Source organism: Xiphias gladius, chromosome 10 (assembly GCF_016859285.1).
Source record: "Xiphias gladius isolate SHS-SW01 ecotype Sanya breed wild chromosome 10, ASM1685928v1, whole genome shotgun sequence".
NCBI lineage: Eukaryota > Metazoa > Chordata > Actinopteri > Istiophoriformes > Xiphiidae > Xiphias > Xiphias gladius.
Window position 1 is genome coordinate 5,198,788 of NC_053409.1, and position 26,885 is coordinate 5,225,672.

Here is a 26,885-nt window from a genome sequence, read left to right on the forward strand (position 1 = left end):
CTTTATCAAAAGTGTTAGAGGTGAAAACAACTGTCACATTCCTTGAATTGTGTGTCATGTCTAATACTGAAGGAGCCTTTGCTGGAGACATGGGGCAGACAAGGACTATGGGAAAGCACAGACACAATATTTCAGAGTAATGCTCAAATAAATCAAGTTGTGGTCATTTTGATAAGTTGGAGACTTGTACTGTAGCGCCACAAACTCTTGGCCTCAGGTTAAGTCAACACACAGGCCATATTAAAGGCAGGTGAGGACATACAGAGTTATGGAGGTCAGGGAATATATAATGCTTTAGTGACTAGTAGGACTGAGTCAACAAGCTACATCTCACACGTCCCCCAGGGTATGCAGTAAATCATTCCACCTAAGGTTAAGCTAACGCCAAAGGAACTGAGTGATTCAGAACTTATGAGGCCTTTTAATGTTGGTTAGAGTTATGATTAAGCTACAAAAGTATGTCGAGGATCAGTGTAAGAGAGAGAAAAGTGTTTGAGAAATGAGAACAGTGACCCTGTGTTACCTGCCTCTCTTCAGTGTTGTTACAGCAACTCAGTTTTGATAAATTAGTTCCTTTTGTCACTGACATGGTTGATGTCAGACAATTTAGGAGTTTAAATATATTTTGGGTCAAACATACCAGCTGACTAACTCTTCCATCTATCCTGATCATTTAGACACTGCTGAATGAGCTCGACAAGAGTACAGGCCGCTACAGGGATGAGGTCAACTTGAAGACAGCCATCATGTCTTTTATCAATGCTGTGCTGAATGCTGGAGCTGGGGAGGTCAGCATGAACACCTATATGCCTTTTTAGATACACATCATCAACAAACAGACAAAACTTAGTTGAATGTAGTTGGAAAATAAGTCATGTTAATTGTTTAATTCGGTATGTATGCCTGTATGCGTGCCTTCTTAAATTGAAATTGGAAAAAAAAAAAGCTTTATCCATATCTGTCGTTAGTCACAGTTTGAAAAGCTTCTGTTAGCTTGTAGTTAAAAGGTATTTTTGAACCTCAAGGTTCAACATTTTGGGAAATGTATGTATGTTACAACAAAGCCAACATACCCTCTTAACTTTAAATTTAAAAAAAAACATGCTTTATCCATATCTGTTGTTTGTCACAATTTGAAAAGCTTCTGTTAGCTTGTAATTAAAAGGTATGTTTGAACTTAAAGGTTCAATATTTTGGAAAATATGTGCTTGTTCACTTTCTGGCAAAGAGTTAGATGAGAAGATTGGTACCACTCTCATGTTTGTACTGTAAATATGAAGCTACAGCCAGCAGCCAGTCAACTTACCTTAGTATAAAGACTGGAAACAAGAAGAAGCAGCTGGCCTGACTCTATCCAACTATTATAAGATCTGCCTACCAGCAACTCTACAGCTCACTAATTAACACAGATTTTGTTACCATTGGCCACAACTAGGCTAGCTGTTTCCCCACTATTTTCATTTCATGCGCTAAACTAAGCTGAACTGCTGCTCGCTGTAGCTTCATATTTACCCTAGACACAAAAGTGATATCGATTACTTGGTATCTTCTCATCTAACTCTCTACCAGAGAGTGAATGAGTGTATGTCCCAAAATTGAAATATTCCTTAAAATGTAAAGTCCAGTTTGAACGTCATTTGTTTCTCAAGGGGTTGTTGGAGGATTGTAATGCTGCTTGTATGCACTAGTCACTGATTTGAATCCTGTACCGTGTGCTTCTGTCTCAGAATTGAGTCAAGACACAATTACCAGTGCCATCGGTGGCTCTCCCTTAATTTGTGTTCCATCAACACAGACTGTGTATTTTCTCAGATGGGGGAAGCGTTCTAATAACAAGGGTCACATGATTTTTCTATAAAAATATCTTTGTCTATTACAAACTTTCCCCAGTGCAAGTGCTAAAAGTTTGTGGGATCATAACAATTTTATCATCCTGTCGTTAACGCTTATGTTTCCAGGACAACCTGGAGTTTCGCCTCCACCTAAGGTACGAGTTCCTGATGTTAGGCATCCAGCCAGTCATTGACAAGCTCCGAGAACATGAAAACGCCACTCTGGATAGGTGAGAATGAGTAAACCAATAAATGATCCTCCTGCTCAGCAATTATTCTGTAGCGCAGGCCAGAGAAAAATACTTCACCCTTGTTTTTTGTTGAGACTGGCTTTTCTTCCTTATTGTATGGGGTCCCACAGACCACACTGCTTTATGTTTAAGGAAAGTAGTAATAATAATAATTATTGTTGTTATTATTATTATTATTATTATTATTATTATTATCATTTTTCCTGTAAGTTTTTTATTCTTTTCTTTAGAAAAGATAAGGAAGATAAGATAAGGAAATAATAAAAAATAAGGAAATAACAATACAGCATTGTTATTACAATAAATCAGGAAATAGTTCATGCTCTGTAAGTTTTATGGACTAAGCATCAACAAAAGATATATTTTTGTTTTCCAAGAAGTCATTCACAAATAACTAAATATTAGGTATCCTTCATAGTTTTGTTCCTTGAATTTGAGAGGTCGAACTCCTAGTTATAACTCCTAGACATCCAAATACTTATTGTAGATTTGGGAGGGCTGGTCTATGTGTAAAAAGTTCTCTCAATCTAATTGAATTTAACCATCTTTCACATCTGGAGTCTGAGACTCCAAACAGAAGTAATGCATCATCAACTGGGAAAAATTGGTATTACGATAATAAAACAAAGTTAAGTCTACGTTTCTTGAGCTGTCAAACAGGGCTTTGGTTCTGTAGGACCCCGAACACATCATTAGAGTTAAATTAAGGCATAGTAAATTATTTAATTTCAGACTGTTATGTCTCTCTCTCTAGGCATTTGGACTTCTTTGAGATGGTTCGGAATGAGGATGACTCAGAGCTGGCCAAAAGATTTGATATGGTGGGTAATCTACCATTACCTTAGTCTATTTTGTTGTAAGATTACGATATCAGAGATATCACTGTTTTGCATTTGTGCCTGTCCGAAGTCAAGCAGAGCAGTTTTCTGACTTTAATTTCATTCAAAAGTCGTTGTCTTTTTCATAACAGACCCATATAGATACTAAAAGTGCCAGTGCCATGTTTGAGCTGGTCAAGAAGAAGCTGAGCCACACAGATGCCTACCCCCACCTCCTCTCCATCCTCCAACACTGCCTGCAGATGCCCTGTGAGTACCTACAAAAAGGTTTTGTGTTTTCATGTACCTGAGGTCTGGAAAAAAAACCATCATCATATCTGGAGTGTACTTTACATCACAGGCAAACTTTTGAAATTGAACTCATACCATTTATTGGGATTATCGTATATTTCTGCCTTTGACCTCACATCCAGATAAGCGTGGTGGTGGCAGCTTGCAGCATTGGCAGCTCTTAGACAGGATCCTCCAGCAGATAGTGCTGCAGGATGACAAGGGAGAAGACCCTGACATGGCCCCTCTGGACAATTTCAGTGTTAAGAACATCATTCGCATGTAAGTGGAATCTTATAATCCTCAACCAAAGTACACACTTTAAACAAATGCAGACACACGTACAGTATACAGGAGTGGACACATGACCGCATAGCTTGGTAGTTTATTGACTTGAAAGGGGTCGTACAGTTTATTTCCTCTTCTGATGCATTTACATGAATGTATGTAAATGTCAGAAACATTGCTTTATCAGAATCATTATCACATGTTTATTCACCGTCTTCAGACACTACTGTACTATAAAGGCCAAACATTACACTGTAATTCATGCCAGTCTAAGAAAAAGTTACTGTAAGTGCACTGTAGTTCCAGTGCTTTCTCCATGCCTTTTTAAAAGCTCCTCCTTATCCTCTGAAGCTATAAACACGCTCTCGTTTCTTGAAAAATCTTGTGGTTAATGCCTCCAATCAGCATCACCTCTAACTAAGATCTATCAAGATTACTTGCTTTTATATCAGAATGATCAAGGCATAGCTAGAGGGCAAAGAGGCAGTGGAATATCATGAGTTATGCATCAGCTTTGGTGCAGGGAAACCTTTACAGTAAACCAGTAATCATGTGTAATAAGACTAGTTTTAACACTCGCAGTTTGTCTATTTTTGATTTTGAGCTATTGTACCAGTCATGGTAGTGGAGAATGTGATTGCACAGGAAGGGGAGATGAACTGAAGGTGGCAGCAAGGCATCAAGGGCAGAATCGAAGGGAGGCCGTACTCTGAGTGTGAACTGGTATGAAAGCGGAAGCTGGAGATCAAAAGGAAATTGCTCTAATCGCATTAAGTGGATAGGCCAGCCAAGTCAGCCATGTTTAGGTGCGGTGAGGCAGTCACTTGGCTTCATGTAGGAGGCAGCGGGGAGAAGTAATCATTTAATAAAGCAAAATCAAGCAGTATGACTTGGAAGTAGATATTTTGCATATGTCATAATGGGCACAGTTTACACTGTCGCTCAGAGAGATTAATTACCAAATGATCATTGACATTTGCTGGTTTTTGTGGTCTGGGTTTCAGTGAATTTTGAAACTAATCTGGACTCCTGTTCAGAAGCCAGAGACTATTGTGAGTGCTGAGTGTTGGTAGTGTTAAAAGATGGCATTCTGGGCTTTGTCCATTCAATACATTTCGTGTATTTCTCCTACCAGTTGACATCAGTTTCTCTTTTTGACATGCTGTCATTTTTCTCTTTCACCATCTTCTTTCTCTTCCACTCTCCTCATTTTTGTTCTTTCTGAACCAAGTTTCAGATTAGTGATAAATGTGTTTTGTTTCAGCGATGAAAGCATCATAAAATATGTGCTGTGGTAAACCTTGGGCCCTGCTAGTTTCTAGTTTTTTCACTAATGCAGCCACCATTGTTTGTGCAATCAGCACACTTGAGTGTAATTCTTTCCAGTAGTGTACAGAAAGTAAACCTGCACACTGCATCTAAGCCTGAGAGTCTATTACTGTTCATTGCAGATTCATCACAGTGGTCAAAACCTACCCCTTTACATTACTGCCAAAGAATTGTTGCGTTTCCATAAACTCTCTTAGAGTAAATTATGCCAGGAAAAAGAGTGCATAAACTGAGATTTTTCTCATTGTTTTGGTTCTGTGCCGGAGGCCCTGGCGCTTAACGGGTGAAAACGTACAGTCTCGTGCTGTGGCAGCTCAGAGGGGGAGGGGATGCGGGGACGTTAAAACAACTGTTAAAACAAATGGGAGGCAAAGTCGTTCATCATCTGCGGTTACCATGACGATGGCTCTGACTACTCACATGTGTGCCTGACCCAAAATTAACACTCTTGTACAAAACATATATTTCCACAGCTATGTAAAGGTATTTATTTGACTAGTCAACAATGAAGTCATTGTGTCTTTTTGTTTTAATGAGCTTGATCCATGGATCATGGCTTGAGCTGTAGTTAAAGCAGTACTGACTTTGTAATCAAGTTCAGACAGTCCTGTTCACTAACACAAGCACTTAGAAGACCTAATCTGATTAACGATCAATTTGCTTTTAAATGGCCTCATGGATTTCCTCTTGTGAATTGATTGCAAGCATTTTAGTGTGAATCGTCACCACAGTGAGGTAACTTTATCCTCAGTGGCAGCCCTACTATTCCTTTTCAGTAGTTCCTTCTCTCATTTTCTTTTTTTATTGTTTGTTTATTGTTCTGTGCTTAGTGACACTGAAACATGTCTATTCCCTCCACTCTAGCCATGGCTACCACCGATGCTCAAGGTTTCACTTTCCAGTCTTTACTCATCTAAATTAAATTCTCAAAACATTCCATTCAATGATCTTTTCACTTTTCTTTCATTCAGTTTTTACATGCACTTCATGTTCTTCCCTTTTTCTCTGATTGCTTCATTATCAAAAACATTCATTTTTCACTACTAGATTTCAGTTTTATATCGGGACATCAGTCTAACCCTGTTTAACCTCAAGCCCTCCGCAGAAATAATTGCCAGAATTCATTACTCTGAATATAATTGATTTCAGCCATGTGGGATTTATTTTAGCACTAATGTTAAACTATGCAGCTTAAAAGAGCAATCTGCATCAATCCAGTCAATGCTGGTAGTGAATCTGACTCCCTCTCACACAAAGAAAGTCAATAATTACTGTCAGTGATAAATGGATTTCTATTCCAGTGAATAAATTTCCTCAAAATGTCAAGGCTTGACTTGGTTGGACTGCAGTTTGACCCCTTTGTGCAAGCATTTTGTGCAAGGCAGTGCTCAGTTTATTTGTCCTTTTTTGTGTTGGGTCTAATTTTTGTCTGCTGCTTCACAGGTTGGTCAATGAGAATGAGGTGAAACAATGGCGAGACCAAGCAGAGAAGTTCAGGAAAGGTAATACTTGTTTGACACACTGCACTCTGCAGGTTAAAAGAGAAAATGCATCATCAAATGCATCATGCATTTTATCTATCTGCTTCTCTGTAAGTACCTCTTTCTTTTTTTGCATTTTGTCATGTGAATCTGCATAATATGAACGAATTTCTGTCCCATTGTTTCCTTTTAGATCATGTAGAGCTGCTAGCTAAACTAGAGAGGAAGGAGCGGGAGTGTGAAACCAAGACGCAGGAAAAGGAGGAGATGATGAAGACTTTGAACAAGATGAAGGACAAGCTACAGCGTGAGGGTGTGGAGCTGCGCTCAGCCAGGGAACAAGTCCTGGACCTATCATCACGCATCAATGACATAGCTGTGAGAACTGCTGCTTTTATACTGTCTTACAATATGATATGCAACATACTGTGCAAGCCAGTTATATATTGTTCTGTAATCACGTAGCTAATTTCAAAGTTTTTGTTTATCTTATTGATAATCCTTGATACTGAATTTAAATTTACCTTTTCTAACATAACTCCCGATAATTCGTGGTATACGCCCCTGTTTTAGGTATGACACTTTTTTTAAAAAGCATGTAAGATGTAACACTCTAACACGCTTTTATTTGGGAGGGTTACACGTATTTTTGATGACATCTTCCTTTTACGTTTGAATGTGCTTATTGTAAATCACATTGGACAAAAGCGTCCGCAAATGAATGAAATGTAATGTTATTTGAAACGTAACTGTATATATTTTTTATTACTTTATAATTACACAGTAATCTTTTTTCCACTCCAATAGGGTGGCAGTGTGTCTTTCCCACCTCCTCCACCTCCAGGCGGCCCCATGGCACCACCTCCACCACCTATGATTGGTGGCTTCCCTCCACCTCCTCCTCCGCTACCATATAGCTGCCCACCTCCTCCACCACCTCCTCCCCCACCTGGCGCACCGCCTCCTCCACCAGGAGCCCCTCCCATTTTTGGAGCCCCGCCTCCTCCTATTCCCTCTTGCTTCAACTCAGCGACCACCATGCATTCCAAGTCCATCCCTCAGCCCTCTCATCCCCTGAAGTCCTTCAACTGGTCTAAACTGGGAGAGGTGAGAGAACACAGAGAACATTTGTATTGCTAAACTAATTTGCTGTTGTATGAAAACATTAAAAAAAACATTTTATGTAAAAATAAGTTAATAAAAATAACTTAACATAAAGGGTTCTTTGAGTTTTACCTCAGGGCATTAGGGCCCTACAGATCTTATGATAGTATGAGCATGGTTATTCTGCAGTATACAGATATGTTCTTTTAGCTGATATAATTGCAAAACAAAGTCAAAGCATCTGTTCATCCCTGATTTGAAAGTGACAAACATAGAAGTAGAACCTTCAGTGTTTAAATTTTAATCTCTTTTGTCCCTTTATGCCTTTCCAGAATGTGATCAATGGCACCATCTGGAATGACATTGATGACCTGAGAGCTTTCAAGATTCTTGACCTCAAGGACATAGAGAAGATGTTCTCAGCCTATCAGAGACAGCAGGTTGGGATTTGTTAGCAAGTGGAATACAGTATTCTGGAATATAGTTTTATGAATGAGGTTCTGTGTGTGTGTGTGTGTGTGTGTGTGTGCGCGTGTGTGTGTGTGTGTGTGTGTGTGTTTGTTTTGGATAGCATTAACATATTGAAACAGAAATCCATCATATGCCTGTTGTTTGAATAACCGTTAGAGTTGCATTTCAAGTTTGAATTTTACCCTTGATTTTTTTTTAATGTGTACGATACTGTAAGTGTGTGTGTGTCTGTGTGTGTGTGTGTGATGGGCTGAGGGGTGGGATGTTGTAAGAGGACTCTTGAGAGTGCCAAGGTTCCAGCTCCAGGCTAAGATGAGCAGCTTTCCACTGCTGAATGCCTTACTGTAGAGATGCCACAGAGCTCAAGCTTTGCCCTTGTATCTGCAGAGCATTTGTGTGAGAACTGATGAACTGACTGGGTCTTCATGGGCTCATGGAGCAGGGAAACACAGAGGAAACAGTCAACACCATTGAATTCATGAGCAGTGACATTACAGGAAACTTTTTCCTGAAAATAGTGTACTAAAATAAAGAGGCAATTCACTAAGTCATGTTGAACTAGGGACTAACTAATAGGATAATTGCAGTATACACGCCTTTGGGGCGATACCATACAACACATAGCAATTATTTCTCTCTGTGCAACTAAATAATTACATACCACTTTTAATGTAATAATATTGGGTGCAATTGCATAAATTGATATATTTTACTACCTCAAATGGGTTTAAGTGGAATGTTAATGTGCCCTAATTAGTTTCTAGTAAACACAGTTTAAAGCAGTTTTAAGGCTCAATGGAAGAGCAATACATAATCAAAAGGCATTATACTTGTTGAATTCCTGTATAATGCATTTTACTGCCATGCTGAAAAGCCTCCTGACAGCTAAAAGCACAACTATTCTTTGCAAGCTTTTATTTAAGAGTAATGGGTCATTTGAGGCTGTTGCTGACAGTGATTTACTGTGGGTATTTATTTATACAGAGCAGGTTTTTATTGGCACAGGCCAATTTGGTCCATTTGGCAGGAGCAACATTCAATTCAGCTGGTCAATATTACAATATTTATACATGGCATAATTGCTTTTTTAAGCTTGACATTGGTCTTTCTTTCAAAATGGGCTTTTGTTTGCATTTGCCCTCTGTAGGATTAGTTACCACACTCATTTTTCATCTTCTTGTTTTTACATGTCAAGACAAATGTAGATGCAATCAAAAGAATACATTATAACAATCGTGACCTCTTTAAGACAGAAACCAAAATAGAACAGAGTTTAAAAGCTTTTTCACCTGTGCAATAGAGAGATTTCAGACTTTCAGTATAAATTTCATGAGCTCCTGATGACTTGGACAGTAGATGATTATTGTTTTTCTCACAAAGGGCTTCCCAGCTTCAGCTTGTAGTGTGCATAGTTATAGTTCTTTGCTCTAGCCACCACTTTTTTTCTGCTTGAAGTGCTAATCTTTGCATGTGTTTTCAATTTTTTTGTGTCTCTCTGCACTCTCCGACTGCCTGGGCAGGACCTGCTCACTAACCAATCCTTCAAACAGGTGAGTTACAGGTCTTCCAGCGTCTTTTTTCTCATGGATACCTACCTTCATTGCTCTGTCATCTCATCTCTCCTCTGTAATGCAATTGCCAGCCAGCGGTCCAGTTATTTTGTATCACTGCAGTTCCCCTATTCTCCTGAATAGCACCAAACATCAGACAAAGTTAGTGACTAGCTGGTGCAAAAGGTAGAGCATTTAGCTGCCAAAGAGCATTTCCCTCAGGAGCTGGTGAAGACCAACACAAAGTAAAAGGAGACTGAAAACTGGCCTTACATTCATCAGGTAGCTAGACACATGAGTCCAAATGAATACTAATGTCGCTCTGCGTCTGCTATATGTATAAATAGGCAGCTGTTTGCTAACACATTTACTATACCATCTTAGAAATCAATTATTGCAGGTTTAAAGACATTACTTTCACCGCCATATAAATTAACAGGGTAGAGTATATAGCAAATGAAAAAGGTGCATAGCTGGTTGGCTGCAGAATTGGACAGTTCCCCTTGGTGGAGGTTCAGAAAACCCAAATGCAGATGGAGCATTCATCGTCATCTTCATTGCTTTATTTTTCATTATCATCTTCATGTTCATCTTAGTTATTCTGCTGATTACCATCATTACCATCATCATCTTTCATTGCCTTAATTGTCATAATTCATTGTGATGAACTGAGCAGGAAAAACCTGAATTTAAATGCAGCCACTTACATGTTAAAAAAGCCCCTCACAATCATGTTGCCTTGCACTAGAGAAAAAAATACCTCACCACATTTCAATCACGCCACTTAATAACTGTTATAAAAGATGAAGGGGTTGGTCTCCAGTTACATTGGGTTGAGTGTACATGCTATACACAAGTTGGCAAAATTGCATTTAGCGCGTGGGCAGAGAGGGCTCTGGCAGGCCCAGTGAGTGGGAGTTATCCCTCTAACCCCATGCCAACCTCAGTCTGCTGCCAGGCACCGTGGGTCAACGCGGGCATGGAAAAACAACACTTTCTTTACAAGCCGCATCTGTTTTACATACGTCATACCCAGAAACCTCAAAATGGACATTTTCTGGCAAGCAGGAAACCAGCTCGGACCATAAATAGAATGTGTTTAACATGCAGGCCCAACCAGGTTTCTCAGACATGTATTCTTTCCCCGTGTGGATTTTTAATTTACTACATTTGTGTGAAGCTTAGAAAAATATCTGACTGGCCTGAACCCAGTTTTAAACAGTGTTTCCTGTTTCTCTGGGAGGTTTATAGGCCTGCCTGCATTGTGTTTGCAGTGGTGACTCACCAAAAAAATTTCCTCTCCCAAGACCTGCTTTAGATTTTCTGCTCGAACCCGCATGAATTTGAGAAAAAAAATAAAAATTCCACAGTTTTTTTAAATGTGTTTTCATATAAAGCCAGTCCAGGGTTTATAATTTTTAATGAGACGTGCATTATAGCCTCTGAGAATTGATGCATAACACTTGACAGTCGCAGTCAGAGCAAAAGCAGGTCAGGGAACTTGACCTGAAGCCAACTAAAGTATTTGGCTGGAATGCAACCTTTTTGTCTGTGCTTTATAGTGGCAGTGAGGCAGTGATCAAACTGTAACAATTGGCCTTGGTTCTTTAGAGTTTTTTTGAAGTTTGTTTTTTTTAATCTGCTCCAAATTAACACAATGTTAAATGCTTAGAAGGGTCTCATCTCTCGGCAAGATAAAGATGTCAAACAGATGTGAGGAGAGTTCTCATTGTGCAGGCTTTGCATTTTATATGAGCACATAAATGGAACTATGTTGCAAAGTTAATGTGTTTCTTTCTTTATCTTTCTGCAGAAAGAGACAGGTTCTATGGATGACATATACGTCAGCACGCGGAAGGTCAAAGAGTTGTCAGTCATCGACGGCAGACGTGCACAGAATTGTGTCATCCTTCTTTCAAAGTAAGGGTCCCAGTCAGAATGATTAACTATGCTACATCTTACCCATTGTAAACAGCTGGTTATTTTCTGTTAATAAGAGTATAATTCTGAAGAGATGGCCTAAGCATAGGTTGCCCAGGAAAAGATGCGTCTCAGGAAGTAGTGTTCCAATTTCAACAAGGTGTTTGTCTGTTTTTAAACATTCAAGTATTGCATATTCCAAATAAAGTCATATAAAATCAATTAAGACACATAGAATTGACCCCCTTCCCAAGGGACGTAGAGCCCCACTCCATCTGAACCAGAATCAGTTGTCATCATTTAAGATCCACCCTACAACATACCATTTTTATGTCTCCTAACAGCAATGATCCAAAGCTCTTTAGAGGATTTGAATCCTATCCCCTCTTTACAGATCAATAAAGAGGCTTTCTGGGAACTTTCTGTGTCTGACAAAACTGAAGCATGGTCCCTGACCTCACTGTCGTGTCAATAGAAAATGACCCAAGGGTACAAACTAGACCCAAATGGGGTCAGCAGTTGGTCAATAAGGCTTTGATGCACAAGCTAACAATGCTGTTATTGAACACAACCCAGCACATTTAACACTGATCAAATGCATTGAAAACAGCTGGCAGTGCTCCTGCTGTTGACACTGGAACAGACCAGTATTCAGAGTATTAGTATCAGCCCACTCACAGTTTTCTGTATTATGTGTTTGTCATGTGGTAATTAATTACATTTAGTGAATGAATGTAATTAAAACAGCTTTACATAAACATTTCTTTTTCCGTTGCAGGTTAAAAATGAGCAATGAAGAGATTAAAAGAGCGATCCTGGAGATGGATGAGAGAGAAGAGCTAGCCAAAGATATGCTGGAGCAGGTAAGATGAATGATTATGTGTACATGTAAGTTAGCAGTGTAGCAGCAGAGCTCAACAAGTCTCGATTATGACTGGTTGGGTAGGTAAAAACAGTTCGTATGAATTTGATTGATAGGGAAAAAATATATATTTTTTATTGTTCAAAAAGTCTTGTACTTTGCCTCATCTGCACTCGGTCCAGTCAAAGTGATTGTAGCTGCAGTTATTCCTGACAAGGAAGCAGAAAGGAGACAACCTGAAATTTTTCAGGGGCTTGGATCTTTTGAATTCATTTTAGTGTGTAATTTTGTATTTAGAAAGTTTTAGAGAGATTGATGAATATTACATCTAAAGTATTAGAGCTAATCAACATTAAAAGAAAACTAGGAAAATTCAGTCACATGCATTAACAGTTGGATTAACAGTGTCCTTGCATCTTTGCAGTTGCTGAAGTTTGTCCCAGAGAAGAGTGACATTGATCTGTTGGAGGAGCACAAACATGAGTTGGAGCGCATGGCCAGGGCTGATCGCTTCCTCTTTGAAATGAGCAGGTACACAGGACTACATTATTGTATAATGCTCTGTGAAACTGCACAGATCTGCAATTTGCAGAGCTGTGAAATTTTTATGGTGTTGGATTTGTAAGAAAGTGAAACATGGTGATGAATATGTAGAGTACAGTACATCAGTTACACAAAATTCAGTGTCAACATAATAAAATAGATGTAATGTGTTTGCATCGTGTTGTGTCTGACAGTCTTGGCATGCAGTTGAAATGAAAGATTTCAAAAAGTGGACAAGACGCAGAATTTGTGCCGAATCAAGACATCGGTCAGTCAAGCACAAATAGATCCTAAAATACTGAGAAGCACAATGTCTTTTAAAGAGGACTGAGCTGTTGAAGCAGCAAGGGGAGGCTGGAATGAAGAGCAAGCCTCAAACTTCAGGGTGATCCATCATTTAGCTGACAAAAGAAGTCATGGCAGCCCTTTGAGGATTTCAATCGAATCGGAGAGCAGAGACATTTTAAATCATTGCCTTTTTTCTTTTCTCATAATCTGCTCTGTTTGTACAAGATAATTAAACCTTTTCATTTCTTTTAGTGAAATATTACCCTGTCCACTGTCTTTCCTTTTGACCACATCTCCTTTGGTCTGAGGAATACATCTGGGATTTAGTTATTTCCTTTTATTCGCCATTAAATATTCCTGGTCCCTCTTTGAAATTCCCACTCCTTCCTTTGGTGAACTTTTGGGCAAGTTTAACATAACCATTTGTCAACTTTCCAGCCTGATGGGAGCCTATTAGATGATAAAAAGCCTGTGAAAACTGAGAGAGGAAGTATTGTACGATTCGATGACCTCCCTGCTAGTTTTTAAACTTACACTCCTCTGGAGACAAATGTAACGCACCTCCCTTTATGTTTTTTTCCCCCCTTTTCTGTTCCTTTTTAATTCTTTCTTCTCTTCAATAGAATTGACCACTACCAGCAGAGACTACAGGCTCTGTTCTTTAAGAAGAAGTTTGCGGAGCGTCTGGGTGAAACCAAGCCTAAAGTTGAAGGTAACGACAAACATCTTGGACTCCAATAAAAGGCAGAGGAAGTAGAAGTAAACTCTATGTGATTACTTATTTAAAGGATAAGACTATTATATTCAGTATTTTTCTTATCGTTAACAAATCCAAGAAAAGACCGAAATCAACAATTAGTTGATTATAATAACAAGTATTGTCTGCCAAAGCCTGATATGTCTTACTCACCTGTGCCATGGAGCTCCATTGTTGTCCAAAAACTGTTAAATACACTTCAGTGAGCCACAATGTTGCACAATATGTACGCTATTTTCTCCTGTTTGAGTAGGGTTTGCTAAAAACTAAAGTACCCAACTGTTTTTGGAAATTACTGAGCCTTTTCATAAAATAAAGCTGTACATTTGTGACCAGCTTTTAAAGATTAACTTGAGTAGGAATTAATGGGCCTGGGGCTGAGTGCCTCAGATTAAAACAGTACTCTTTTGACATAGTCTTACACGCAAATGGAGCAGAAGATAAGATTTTGAGGAACATGCTTTTAAGGGCGTACCACATTAATACTGTACACAGTTACTCTCCCAGTGGCTAAAAAAACAAACAAAAAACAAAAACAAACAAAAAACAACAAACAAAACAAAGTTTCAAACCCAAAAATGTCATCAGCTTTGGACCATTCGACCAATGCGTTTCACAATGCCTTGTGAAATCTCTCCTGTGTCTTAAGTGTGCTAGTGTGTGTGCATGGGGAGAGCAGATAGCCAACTGTACATTGGCCCTCTGCAGTTTTTCCTTGCAAGCCAGCTTCCAGGTTACCAGGGAGGCTGTTTTGGAAAGCTGGCCCATGTTGAGAGGGGAGAGCCTCTCTCGTAAACACTGTAGCTCACTTCGAAGACGGAGGGAAAAGGCATACAGTGAGAGATGTGTGCATGCACACTTGTGCACATTGGTGTGTCCTGCCCGAGCTGTCATGGTGTCTGTATGAGCCACAGCTACTTGAAAGACACTTCTGTAGTGGCCTTAATGCCTTTCTGGGCTTTGATGAGTACATCATATATTTGTGCCAGCAGTGTTTTATTTGCAGTGAGTGCTGACTGATAGTTTAGCCCTGTGTTTCCTGCAACTTTTTTTACTTCAGATAATCTATCCATTCTACTCTGAGGTCAAATAAAATGTATCTTCTGACACAGGAAAGAAAGTACCAGCAGAGGCGTAATCCAGTGGATTCAAGTCTCCAGAATATTTGATGTTAGATCCAAATTTTCCCAGACCACACTGTTCATTGATGGCCGTAAAAGAGTTCTCATCTCCTTTTATTATTCATGTTACTTTGTCATATACTCTAGATGAGAGCATGTTTCCCTGGACCACCCAGCATGTTCAAAAGAAGCATTTCAGAAGACTCTGCATTGTGCAGCCAAGCCTTTCTGCATCCAACAGAACACTGTTAGCAGAGCCAGAAGAATGGTTCCCATGCTGTATCACAGCAGATAGAACTGTAACAATAACAATATGGATTTCGTTAATGATTTTCGCATTCACGTTGAGAGTTCTTCTGTGGAGAAAGGGAACCACCTGAACTTTGCCAGACAAGTCTGTTGTCAGGGGGAAAGAAATGGACAGCATGGGGTTGCGTCTGGAATATTTCCCTGCCCCAGCTGTTTTATGGATGGATGGAAGAGCTTGATGGGTTTCCCCACTGAGCTGCCCAGCTGTTGTGGGGAATATTGATAAATCATCATGAAAGATGTTAAAAAATGAAGGAAAGAATGAGAACCTTTGGGCTACATACAGTTGAGGTTTTAGTTTGCATGTGAGTCCATGGGGCTGTGTAGAGAAACATAATGGAAGGGAACAGAAAAAGGCCAGTTCGTTATGTAAGATGAAAGCTTATGTGATGCCCAAAGCAAAGTGCATACATATCAGTCACCAGCTATATGATCCCTCTCCATATTCCTCCAGCCATCCTGAATGCCTCCAAGGAGGTTATTCGGAGCAAGCGGCTGACTCAGATCCTGGAGGTGGTGCTGGCCTTCGGCAACTTCATGAACAAGGGCCAGAGAGGCAATGCCTACGGCTTCAAGGTCTCAAGCCTCAACAAGATCGCTGACACCAAGTCCAGCATAGACAGGTGGGCCAGGGGGGACCTGTGGATTTCAAATTAACCTTTTAGTCCCCATTGATATATTCTGCATAAAAAAATAATACTTCTTCTTGGTGAAAACTCGCTCAAATGTCAAATCACTTACTCTTTCCAGTGCTAGTTTCTCAGTTTCTACAATGTCCATTACTTCACAGTCAGGAAATTTTGCCTTTTTCAGAATCAAAAGTAATCCAATTGATTGTAGTCTGAACATTCATGGTTACAGTGATAAGAGGCCCTCCTAGCAGCTAGTGCAGCATGATTTCACACGGTTCAAATTTGTCAAAATGTAAACAGTAAAATGGGCTCAGGCATAGCGCACTTACTCCATCGCCATGTCCCAGTTCCATAGTACATACTGTATGTTTTAATTGCAGTTTGATTGACAACCAACATTGCACATATTATATAATTTCCTGTTAGTATAAAAGGGTAAAGTATGTGGAAAGTTTTGTGTGTTAATTGCTAGGACAGTTTACTATGACAAGTAGTGTTACTAGTACTTAGTACTAGTAATATTAGTACTAATACTTCCTGTTTACATCACTGAACAATGCAAAAACTGTAACTGAAACTGTATTTCCAAAAGTCAAAGTATATTCATCCTAAATAAAAATAAGAAAAAGATAAAGACAAATCCAAGGCCCAAACAATATCAAAATGCATACAGTTTTTTTTTGTTTTTTTTAATTAAAGTGTCTTAGAACATGTACCACTTGCATGGCAGCACTTACCATTTTTGCACAACTTAAACTTTTTCAGCTTAGACATGTGGTGACTATGCCATAAGCCCACAGATAAACGGAGTAACAACTGAGCAAAATCAGCCTAATGTGTGGAATGTGTGGTGTTCAAAATTATCATTTGTGGAGCAGCTTTTCAAGAAGTAGTGTTACCTAGATTACTTTAGAAAAAAATTTGCTTGTTTCTGAATTTTACACCCTTACTTATGATTCAACAGGAACATCACCATGTTGCATTACCTGATCATGATCTTTGAGAAGAACTACCCGGACACACTGCACATCCCGGAGGACCTCAGCAGTGTACCAGAGGCTGCCAAAGTCAAGTGAGTGCACAGCATTTCACTGTAGGGATGCTTGAAGGGAAAAGAAATTTTAACCATACCTGTGTGTCTTAATTACAGCAGAGAGGAGCACGCTCTCAGTCCTACGTGCATGTGATTTCAGCTATTTCAGTTATGAAAATATTTGTTACTTGAATGAAAAATACTTCCATCGTTATTAGGTGATTCTGATTACGATGAAGTTCTTTTCTACCACAGATTTTGAGTCTTTCACTTTTTGTGAAATTCATTGAAAATGTAAATGAGGACACAAATTGTATTCCAGAACTTAAAGGGAAGTGCACAAGAATATACCAACTGGTAACAAAGATTGTCTCCATATCTTTCTTATTTTTTTTTGTCTTCCTCTTAGTTTGGCTGAATTGGAAAAAGAAGTGCACAATATCAAAAGTGGACTGAAGGCTCTCGAGGCGGTGAGTTGTTGTGTGTTTTCGTCATGTTCCCTCCCATTGGTTCTTCTCTTTTACTGTAATTATGTTTTCAAGCTGGGCAGAGATGGACAGCAGGGTGGGGTGTTTAAATGCTGATAATTTTCCATGCACTGTGAACACCAATGTCACATTTGCCACCACACACAGAAACAAAAGCTAAAGTGCGCTTACACATATTGCACTTCACAGAAAGTTGAATGATTAGAAAAAATATGAAGCATGCATCAGCCTCATAAGTTGTCCAATTTTTATGCCTCCGCATCAGCAACAGCCGTGGAGGCATTATGTTTTTCGGTTGTCCATCCGTCCGTAGATACAGGCGTACGTACGTCCCATTCTTGTGAACACCATATATCAGGAACGCCTTGCGGGATTTTCATTACATCTGGTGTAAACGTCGATTTGGAATCGGGGATGAACTGATTAGAATTTGGTGGTGAAAGGTCGAAGGTCAAGGTCACCTCACAAAACACATTTTTGGCCATAACTCAAAAATTCATATGCTCATTATTACAAAATACATTAAATACATATTAATTCAATTCCTTCAAATTCTTCCCCACATATATTATATTAGTCTGAACAGACATGGATGTAAACTGCAACTTGACTGGTTGGCAGAGGCTTACAACTGCGAGGCGATAATTCTATTTTTTTCTTCTTTGCTTGCCCCCCTCCAGGAGCTCCTCTACCAACAGAGCAGGACAAGGGAACGTGGGGATAAGTTTGTGGCTGTGATCGGTGACTTCATCACTGTGGCTGGCTTCAGCTTCTCTGAACTGGAGGACCAGCTGAGTGAAGCCAAGGACAAGGTAGTTACCTCGTTAACCACTCAGTTGTACAGTGAAGAGTGTATGTGAATGTGAGAGAAGATCATACTTTAAGTGTAAGTTCATATGTCCATGTGGTTGGCTTTAATACATCCTTTGCTGGTATTCCTCACTGCCAAGCCTTCATGTCAGACAGACAGAGAGGACAGAGGAAGAGAGTGACAGAATACTGAGGGGAATAGCTGTGAAGCCTCTGTGCATCCCTCTTTGGCATTGTGATGACTTCAGCAGCACAGAGGAAACCCAACATTGAAAGATGACCCTGAATTCCCCCCACATATTCCCATTGTGTTTTTCTCTTTAAAAGTTAGTGTTTTACATACACACTCTTCTTTGTACAACTGGGCCAAAAGGTCTTTTGAACCCTGCTGGCTCATGTATTGATATGGTAGGAAGTATGTAAGTTGAAGATACCAGTGGCACTGTGGGAACCCCAAAGTAAGGCAATGTTGATAAAATTTGCAGGAGTTGTTTCCCTGTTGCACGTTTAGCATCCTGATGCTGGCACATTGCAGACAGTGTTTAATAGTTCCATGATCACAGTTGTCACATTCTGCTTAATTATGAGGCATGTCTTTTTCCAAAGTAATTGACGTGATGATGCGATTTGGCCAAACTCCTTAAATTCTCTAAAGGATCCACAGATTGTGAGAGAGAAAGACAGGAGGACGGGCCATTGGGTTCCTTGTAGAGCCTCCCCCTCTGCTTAATTATTTGTTCAAAGAGAAGGTTGGTAAAAAATTGGGAGGGAAAACAGGCCAGTGGGGACATCACAGGGAAAGAACTGGAGGAGCAGGGCACCAGTTACTGCTTTGAAACAAAAGAACCTGTGTTCACCGGCCCAGACTCTGAACACACACTTTTCTTAACAAACTGTGTTTCTGTGTCTATGTCTGCGTGTGTGTGGTTGGTAAATGTGTAGTCTGACGCATTAACTCAGTGCATGTCAGGGCTTTTTGACGCTCTGTTAGGTTTCCAGTGGAATACAAATATCAATTGTGGGTGTACGCTTGGCGTTTTGGTCTTCAGGAGGGAGAGGAGGATGAATAAACAGCAGTCAGTCCACTGAGTTTTATAGAGCTCCATGGCAACCTGTGTGTGTGTGTGTGTGTGTGTGTGTGTGTGTGTGTGTGTGTGTGTGTGTGTGTGTGTGTGTGTGTGTGTGTGTGTGTGTGTGTCCGAGAAAGACACACACACCCTCACTAGACATTCATTACAAAGGATTACAGTTGTCCATGGTCATATGGGTTATTGGGACAGAGGTTTCCAAAGGCGAGAGGGGATTTTTTTTTTTTTTTATCCTGAGAGATTGGTTTGGTTTATACTTAACACATCCATACACCCTCACATCAACATGTTCACAGACAATACAAGATTTTGTCTCTATCTGTATCTAACATAGCAGGGAGTGCTTCAAGATCCCACATGTGCTGTTGAAAGGGAAATATCAAGATAAAAGAGAGAATTATAGCACCAGTGGTAAATGCAGCATGAAAAAATTTCAATCAAGTCACTAATTTGAATAATGGAACATCTATAATAGCACCTATGTGTATCATCAGTCTGCCTTTGCGCTTCCATCATTCATACAACCAGTGTCTTTGCATAATGTAGCCTATTTGCTTCAAGTAATGTATACTTCACGTCACTGCCAACTGTTGTTCAAGCACGCTGAGGTGTTGTTGTTTTAAATGATTTCTTAAAGACTGTTTTCCCACCTTACAGGCAGATGTTATTTGAGTTCTTTTCAGTACAGTAAGAGAATCAGCCTGTAGAGACAAAACTTGCTTGAGCTAGTTAATCCACCAAAGTTGTTGAGTATGGCTTAATTTACCACACAGCGGGAAAGTACTTTTGGCAAGAATGCGGTGTCTGACATTGAGCAATATTAGAAAATAGAAACTAAAGAACTAGAAAATTTAATCATATCACCAACTGATAAATTTTTTGAGAAAGCAGACAAGATAGATGCAAATATCAGCATGGTAATATTACCATTGGTAATTTTAACATCCTGTTAATATAATAATGTACCATGTTCACCATTATACTTTTGCATGTTAGCATGCTAACATTTGCTATGGAACAAGACACAACATACAGCTGTGGCTGATGGGAATTTCATTAGTTTTGCAGGTATTTGGTCATAAACCAAACTATTGGATGAATTCAAATTTTGACCTAATGATGTTCTAAATACAAAAGTCAAAACATCAGCAAAGTTATTTGATTCATCTGAAAAGGGACATGTCTCACCCCAATACTTGTGTAGAGATTCCCCTCTGAACCGAAAATGCCAACCTTATTTTTGCATTGGAAAAAAAGTCAAGGGATTACCAAAGGCATTATGATTCACCATCTGGGAAACATTAATGCCTGTACAAAATATCATGACCATCTCAGTGACCACCCAACAGACATTGCCATTCCAAGTGCTCTTTCTCCAGCGTGGGTAAAAATCAAAATTGCTGTGGTTTGCTTTGGGATATAGTTTCTGGAATTGTAAAGTATATGTGAGTTGGTGCAAATGGGCTAAAGCATGCAGAAACGCTAGTATGGTCCATGGAAAAGTCCTAATTTGATTTTCACATCAATGGAGTATCTTATTTTTAACCATGTATCCAACAAATGTCTTCATGTTGTGTGCAAGGAAAGGATCAAAGCCATGTAACACAGCTTAAAATGACATACATTTTGAGACCCCTATTACAGCAGCATCTGACCAGAGCTCTGCAGAAACTGATTTCACTGTAGTTTCTCTCCACAAATGCAATATTTTGTTTATGTTTCCATTTCTAGCTCAGCAGCAATTTCCAAAACTTATTTTCAACTTGCCCAATTTCATTGAACCTACCTCTTCACTGGTGGTAATCAGTTCCAGGGTGCAGGACTACTGAAAGACAAGCTTGGCTCATTTCCTCAGTTCTGCACTGGATAAGTGTCCATGGATGGTGAGGGATGACATAAATTTAGAAGTAATGAAAAGACCACATTTATTGTCTGAGGATATCCCTGAGGACATTCCTGTCTTTTCCCTGTCTGTTCTTTGTGCTGGTTAAAAAAGGATGTGCTTCGTGTTTGTAAAGAGAGACAGTTTCATTAATTTGGTTTCCTTTAAGTGCATTTGCATAGCAAGATTTCACACTCAGAGCAGACACAATACCTCTGCATAATAAGTAATAACACTTAAGCAGTGGTTGAGGAAAAGGTGCCAAGCACGCCCAAATTTGTGAATTGTTCATCTGAAACAGCTTGTAAAAACTTTAAACTTTTAAATTAAGTTTTTGACAATGGCTTACCTTAACATCCATGATAAACAAATATAAGAAATTTTTAACTCAAACAGTAGGGGCACATTAAATAGTCCATTAAGAATACAAAAAGATATTAGCCTCTCACAGAGCACAGCAGTGTTTGTGTGTGTCTGTGTGAGATTAACTAAATCATTGTGTGTGTGTGTGTGTGTGTGTGTGTGTGTGTGTGTGTGTGTGTGTGTGTGTGTGTGTGTGTGTGTGTGTGTGTGTGTGTGTGTGTGTGTGTGTGTGTGTGTGTGTGTGTGTGTGTGTTTACTCATTTAGCACAGACCCGAGGGAAAGAGAGGAAACAGATTTGACCAGACACATAATTACAGGAGAGAGAGGGATGATGATGGGGGTTGCCATGGTGACCAGCCCATAATCACAGGATGGTTTTGAAACCTCAGAGAAGAGCGAGCCCCGACTCCTTTATATCAAAACATTAGGACCACGTACAGTGTACTATCATCATATTATGTAGAATGATATGATGTTTTCTGTCACTTTACTCCTACATAAGAATAGAAGAGTACTACAGTACAAGTATAGTAGAGACTGCTGCTTTCTATCTGAAAAACTGTTTTGTTTTGAGATTGAACAGGATTTTAGGTTGCAGGGTGACAAAGAGATAGGCCAGCACATTAATTTGCTCGTGAAGGTATATTACATTAATACGTTTTCACAATTAGTCCCTGCATGATGTGCTTGTAATATTTTTTTTTTAACTCTACTGAATGGTTCCACTGTGCCTTTATGAAGCACTACTGTTCCATTTGACCAATCACAACCTTTAATGTGCAACATCCCAAATATATGTCAAGCCATTTTTTCATTTGTATTAATTGTTTACTTTTATACAGTGTAGGAAACAAACTGAGTATTACTGCCAGTACAAATTTTGGGTTACTTTCCATTTTTTTCCATTTTATACTATTTTATATTTGTACTAAACTACAATTTAAGGGGCAAATTATACTTCTACTCTACTATATTCATGAGACAGCTATTGCAGTTAGTTTTCATAGCAATATTTTCATCCAAATCATATAATAATTTTATTAAAAATAACACATCGCTATACATTAAACTAGCAAACAGTATGAGAAGTTTTTTTACTTAAAGCTATTTTAATAAATGGTTTTATATTAACAATCGATCAATTGACAACATGTATGTGAAACTTGTTGCTCATGATGATTAACCTATCGAGCATTATCACCAGACTCTGCAGGTCCCCTCAGCTCTATGGAACTTCATAGCGTCTTTAAACTCGGCCCACGACTTTACTGCTTTATCTCTTACTGCTCTCATAAGCGTCCTTTTCAGCAATACAGCTCCGATAAACTCACTACGTACTACCTGCACAGCACCGAACGGTAGACAAAGTTGGTGACCAGCCAGTAAACATAGTCAAGCATTTGGTGCCTATAAAAACAGAGCTATAGCAAAAGGAGAATGAAAATTGGACTTACATCCATCATATGGCCAGACACATGACTTCCCATTGATGCTAATGTTGTTCTGGGTCTGTTGGATGTTTAGATAGGCAAGTGTTTGCTAAGATGTTTGCCATATCAACTTTATTGGTGTAATAAGTGATTATATAGGTGATATCACCTATCTCGATGTTGTGTTTTCAGCTTGTTCTGCTGCACCCAAGTAGCCAAAAAATGTATGTAGCTTTGAATACATTTTGCTGATAATACTTGTATACTTTTACCAAACTTTCACCATTAAAACTTTTCAAAGCGTTATGTTTGATTTGTAATTGAGTATTTTTACATTGTGTTGAGGCTGCTGCCTCTTTCATAAATATTTAGTGAACCTGTGTTATGTCAACATGAAAGACTGCAGGTGACATATTTATTCCCTGAAACCAGTATAATCAGGATTAATAATCATGTACTTTAAAAAAGGAAAAATGATCTCAGATTTTGGCAGACTTGTGCAGCCACTTGTATTGAATTGCAAAGCTGCCTTAATGTCCTGCTGATATCTTTTTTAATAAGACAGTGAGTCTCTACAGTTCTTAGGGAGAACTAACTCTGACCTTTTATGTGGCAACAATATTGTACTTCAAATATCAATTGATGTTTAAGGATATTGGCTATGCCTATGTGTGTGTTCTGCTGTATGCTCCAGTACAAAGCTGTGTGTGTAGGAATGTAGAGGTTTGGCTGCAATCGTCGGCCCTGGCACAGAGCACTGAACATCTTGAACAGAACAGGGTGGACATACAGTGGTCAAATCATAGTCATTCTCCCACCGTATGTGTGCTTGTGTGTGTGTGTGTGTGTGTGTGTGTGTGTGTGTGTGTGTGTGTGTGTGTGTGTGTGTGTGTGTGTGTGTGTGTGTTCATACAGTTCCTGAGAACATCAAGCATGCATACCAGCATATGAATTTGAGCAAAGGCATGCATATGCAGGCTCACATGTGCTAGTCACACACTTCGCTACAGGAATAAATAATGTGAGATGTGTGTTTGAACAGGCAATACACAGAGTCAAATGCACGCATTAAAGGTTTTGGTGCATGTATCAGCCATGTCCATGTTTATCTACCAACAAGTGTGAACAGGCCACCTTTTTGGTCATTTCCTGTCAAAATATAAATATTAAATACATGTTTTGTTTTTTTTCTGCGTAGTTTTGCAAATCTCTGAAGCACTTTGGGGAGGAAGAAGGGAGGATGCAGCCTGATGAGTTCTTCGGGATCTTCGACACCTTCTTACAGTCATTTAGCGAAGCACGGCAAGACCTGGAGAACATGCAGCGACGCAAGGATGAGGAAGAGAGGAGGGCACGAATGGAAGCCATGGTGAGACACACATACGCATACTAAACCTGAGACATTCTTACTTTGCTTTTTCATGTCACATGATCATCAACAGTAATTGCTAAATTTTCAATGATACTTTCTGCTTCAGAAGTCTAAAACTGAAATGTATGACATGTTTTAACCCTTACCAGCTCAAAGAGCAGAGGGAGCGGGAACGGCGGGCCAAGAAGGGCGGAGCCTCCGATGAGGTTGGCGGTGAATTCGACGACCTGGTCTCAGCGTTGCGTTCCGGCGAGGTCTTTGACAAGGACCTGAACAAGTTCAAGCGTAACCGCAAGCGCTCCGTAAACCAGCTGGTGGAGGGTGGTGGCCGTGAACGAGCAGTCACCAAGGTCAACTACTAGGCTGGGAAAAGGAGGGGGGAAAAAACACTAGACACCTAAATTCTGCCGTGGTGTAGATCTCTTAGCACCTTTAGTCCAGGTCCTTGAACAGTGACCATTGACATTGGAGAGGATGTAAATAATGGCTGGACTGGACATGTAGTGACATGTATGGACAGCCATACCATTTTGAAGGATGCAACACTCTCCTTTGATTGGTCTTGTAAAGCTATTTCCACCCTGTTAGTCCTGGAAGTTGTGTCCTGAGCTGGACGAAGGACAATTGAGATCAATGGATGGATGGATGGATGGATGGACAGACCACTGTGACACATTATCCCATGTCTTTTGACCATATCCTTTTAACACTGTGCTCAAGCTTCTGGCAGTCTTTCACTCCATTTCTCACTGCTCTTTTTTCCTTTCAAACCCTTTGGTGTTCCTCAGTAAGTTCTTTGCTGCTGGAGCAGCCCCATCTTTTTGCTACCTGGTTCTTAAACACACAGGACATTGGGATCAGCCAGTCACACTGTACATAGATGTGAGACCAAGAGAACGGTTTGGAAAAAGGACTATGAAGCTACTCCAGGCAGAAACAGAAAAAAAAAACAGAAAAAGAAGGTGGAAAGGGGGAACTCAGCAATAACCTCCATGGTCATGGTTGCTTCAACTGTCCCCCAGAAAAGAGTGTTTTCGGCCACAGAATGCATGGATATTCATGAACTTCCTTTAATACAAAGAAGGACATGGAGTCACCGAATCCCAGAATGCTTTGTAGGCTTCTGAAAGAGTGGAGGATAGATAGAATATGGCGGGTTTAAAGCTTCAAAACAGAGGATCCATCCCAATGGCCTCCTCCAGCACACGGCATTCCCAAGCAGGATGTACGTGCATCCTGAGCTGCAATTTCAGAGGATACAGCTCTCCTCAAGGAAAATCAACTTCTCAGCTTGATTTACCTGACAAAATGATGACTGTGCCACAAGGATCAAGCCTCACCTTCCAACATTGTTCTGGCATTAAACAGTGCCAAAGAAAAGAGAAAACAAATGTAAATGTATTAATACAAAACATACTGCAATTAGGCCTTGGTATATATTTATATTTAGATTCAGACAAGCTAATTGCAAAGATGACGTTTTTTATGTTTTCAAGGTATTTTGGGGTTTTGTACACGCAATGCATTATTTGTTGGTGTTCAAATTGCTGTTGAAGTGAATTTCTATAAATTTTGCGCTTTATGTAAAAAAGATAATTGCTTGTCCTTTTCACACCTATATGTCTTGTTTGCACTGTAGTTTTTCTGACAAACCTTACACTCCTAGGTTTCCACAAGCTGACCTACTGGTTCCCTGGAAAAAGTCCTCTCTGTACTTAAATTTACCCTTATCTATAACAAAGATAATGAGGGGTTGTCATAACTTAGATTAATCTTAAAGGCACAATTTTCAATTAGTTTACAATGCACTTTCCCCGATCAGCTGTCAGTTGCTTCACATCTGAATGTGGACTTTGTACTCTGCTCTATTGGCTGCAATAAATTGGAGGTCACATGAACTCTCAATAGGGTCCAAGAGGATGCTGCATAGCAGTTCTCATTGCGCCTTTAATGACTCTCATCCATAGTATCCGTGGGATCTGTTTCACTGGTGCTAAAACATCAGTCCAATTGAGGATTTTTACCTGCACCTCAAATTAAACTAGATCTTGATTACTGTCACCAAGATTCATGATACAGTATCTGTGTTTTTATTTCAGTTGGCATTGTAATATCAGACCACGCCATGTATTCAGTCTGTTAATGCAAAGTCAAGATACAACAAAGCACTTAACGCATGTTAAAAATTTCTTATTGTGGCTTGATTCAAATGTTTAGGGTTCTTGAGTGGTGCACATTGACAGGACACTAATAGGAAGACACCACCCTGAGAGAACATCATAGAAAACAATCCTTACTCCCATCTTTCCTTCCAGCTTCTCTCAAATGTTTGTTTACATATGGTTAGACCCTGTTTCTATTATCTAGTCATTACAACAACTCTTGAGGACAAGCAAGAGTCAGCCCCACATGCTTCCACAAACTTAGGTCATTTTCATTTAAGTATTCAAAGTAATATTTTTATATATATAATATAAATTTCTAAGACTTGAACAGTAGGCATGAAAAGGCTGGAATGTATGTGGTTACCTCAGTAAAACGTTTAATCTTCTTGAAGATTACAGTACAGTA

The 26,885-nt window shown here is 39.5% G+C and overlaps 1 protein-coding gene across 4 annotated transcripts in view; it reads left to right on the top strand.

Moving 5' to 3' along the window:
- The window catches only part of daam2 (dishevelled associated activator of morphogenesis 2), a 97,549-nt gene extending 72,068 nt beyond the window's left edge, over positions 1-25,481 (top strand). For 3 of the 4 annotated variants that reach the window (XM_040136575.1, XM_040136573.1, XM_040136574.1), the window contains 20 exons: positions 678-788; positions 1,959-2,062; positions 2,838-2,904; positions 3,054-3,171; positions 3,336-3,474; positions 6,253-6,311; positions 6,484-6,668; positions 7,098-7,397; positions 7,727-7,834; positions 9,386-9,415; positions 11,229-11,335; positions 12,114-12,198; positions 12,622-12,728; positions 13,652-13,740; positions 15,670-15,838; positions 16,812-16,919; positions 17,290-17,350; positions 18,049-18,180; positions 24,141-24,311; positions 24,464-25,481. In XM_040136575.1, the coding sequence (XP_039992509.1) occupies positions 678-788; positions 1,959-2,062; positions 2,838-2,904; positions 3,054-3,171; positions 3,336-3,474; positions 6,253-6,311; positions 6,484-6,668; positions 7,098-7,397; positions 7,727-7,834; positions 9,386-9,415; positions 11,229-11,335; positions 12,114-12,198; positions 12,622-12,728; positions 13,652-13,740; positions 15,670-15,838; positions 16,812-16,919; positions 17,290-17,350; positions 18,049-18,180; positions 24,141-24,311; positions 24,464-24,676 (2,463 nt within the window). In that variant the 3' untranslated portion in view covers positions 24,677-25,481. The remainder of the gene's footprint in view (positions 1-677; positions 789-1,958; positions 2,063-2,837; positions 2,905-3,053; positions 3,172-3,335; positions 3,475-6,252; positions 6,312-6,483; positions 6,669-7,097; positions 7,398-7,726; positions 7,835-9,385; positions 9,416-11,228; positions 11,336-12,113; positions 12,199-12,621; positions 12,729-13,651; positions 13,741-15,669; positions 15,839-16,811; positions 16,920-17,289; positions 17,351-18,048; positions 18,181-24,140; positions 24,312-24,463) is intronic. The other variant, XM_040136576.1, reaches the window with a different exon arrangement.
- The last annotated feature ends 1,404 nt before the right edge of the window (positions 25,482-26,885 follow it).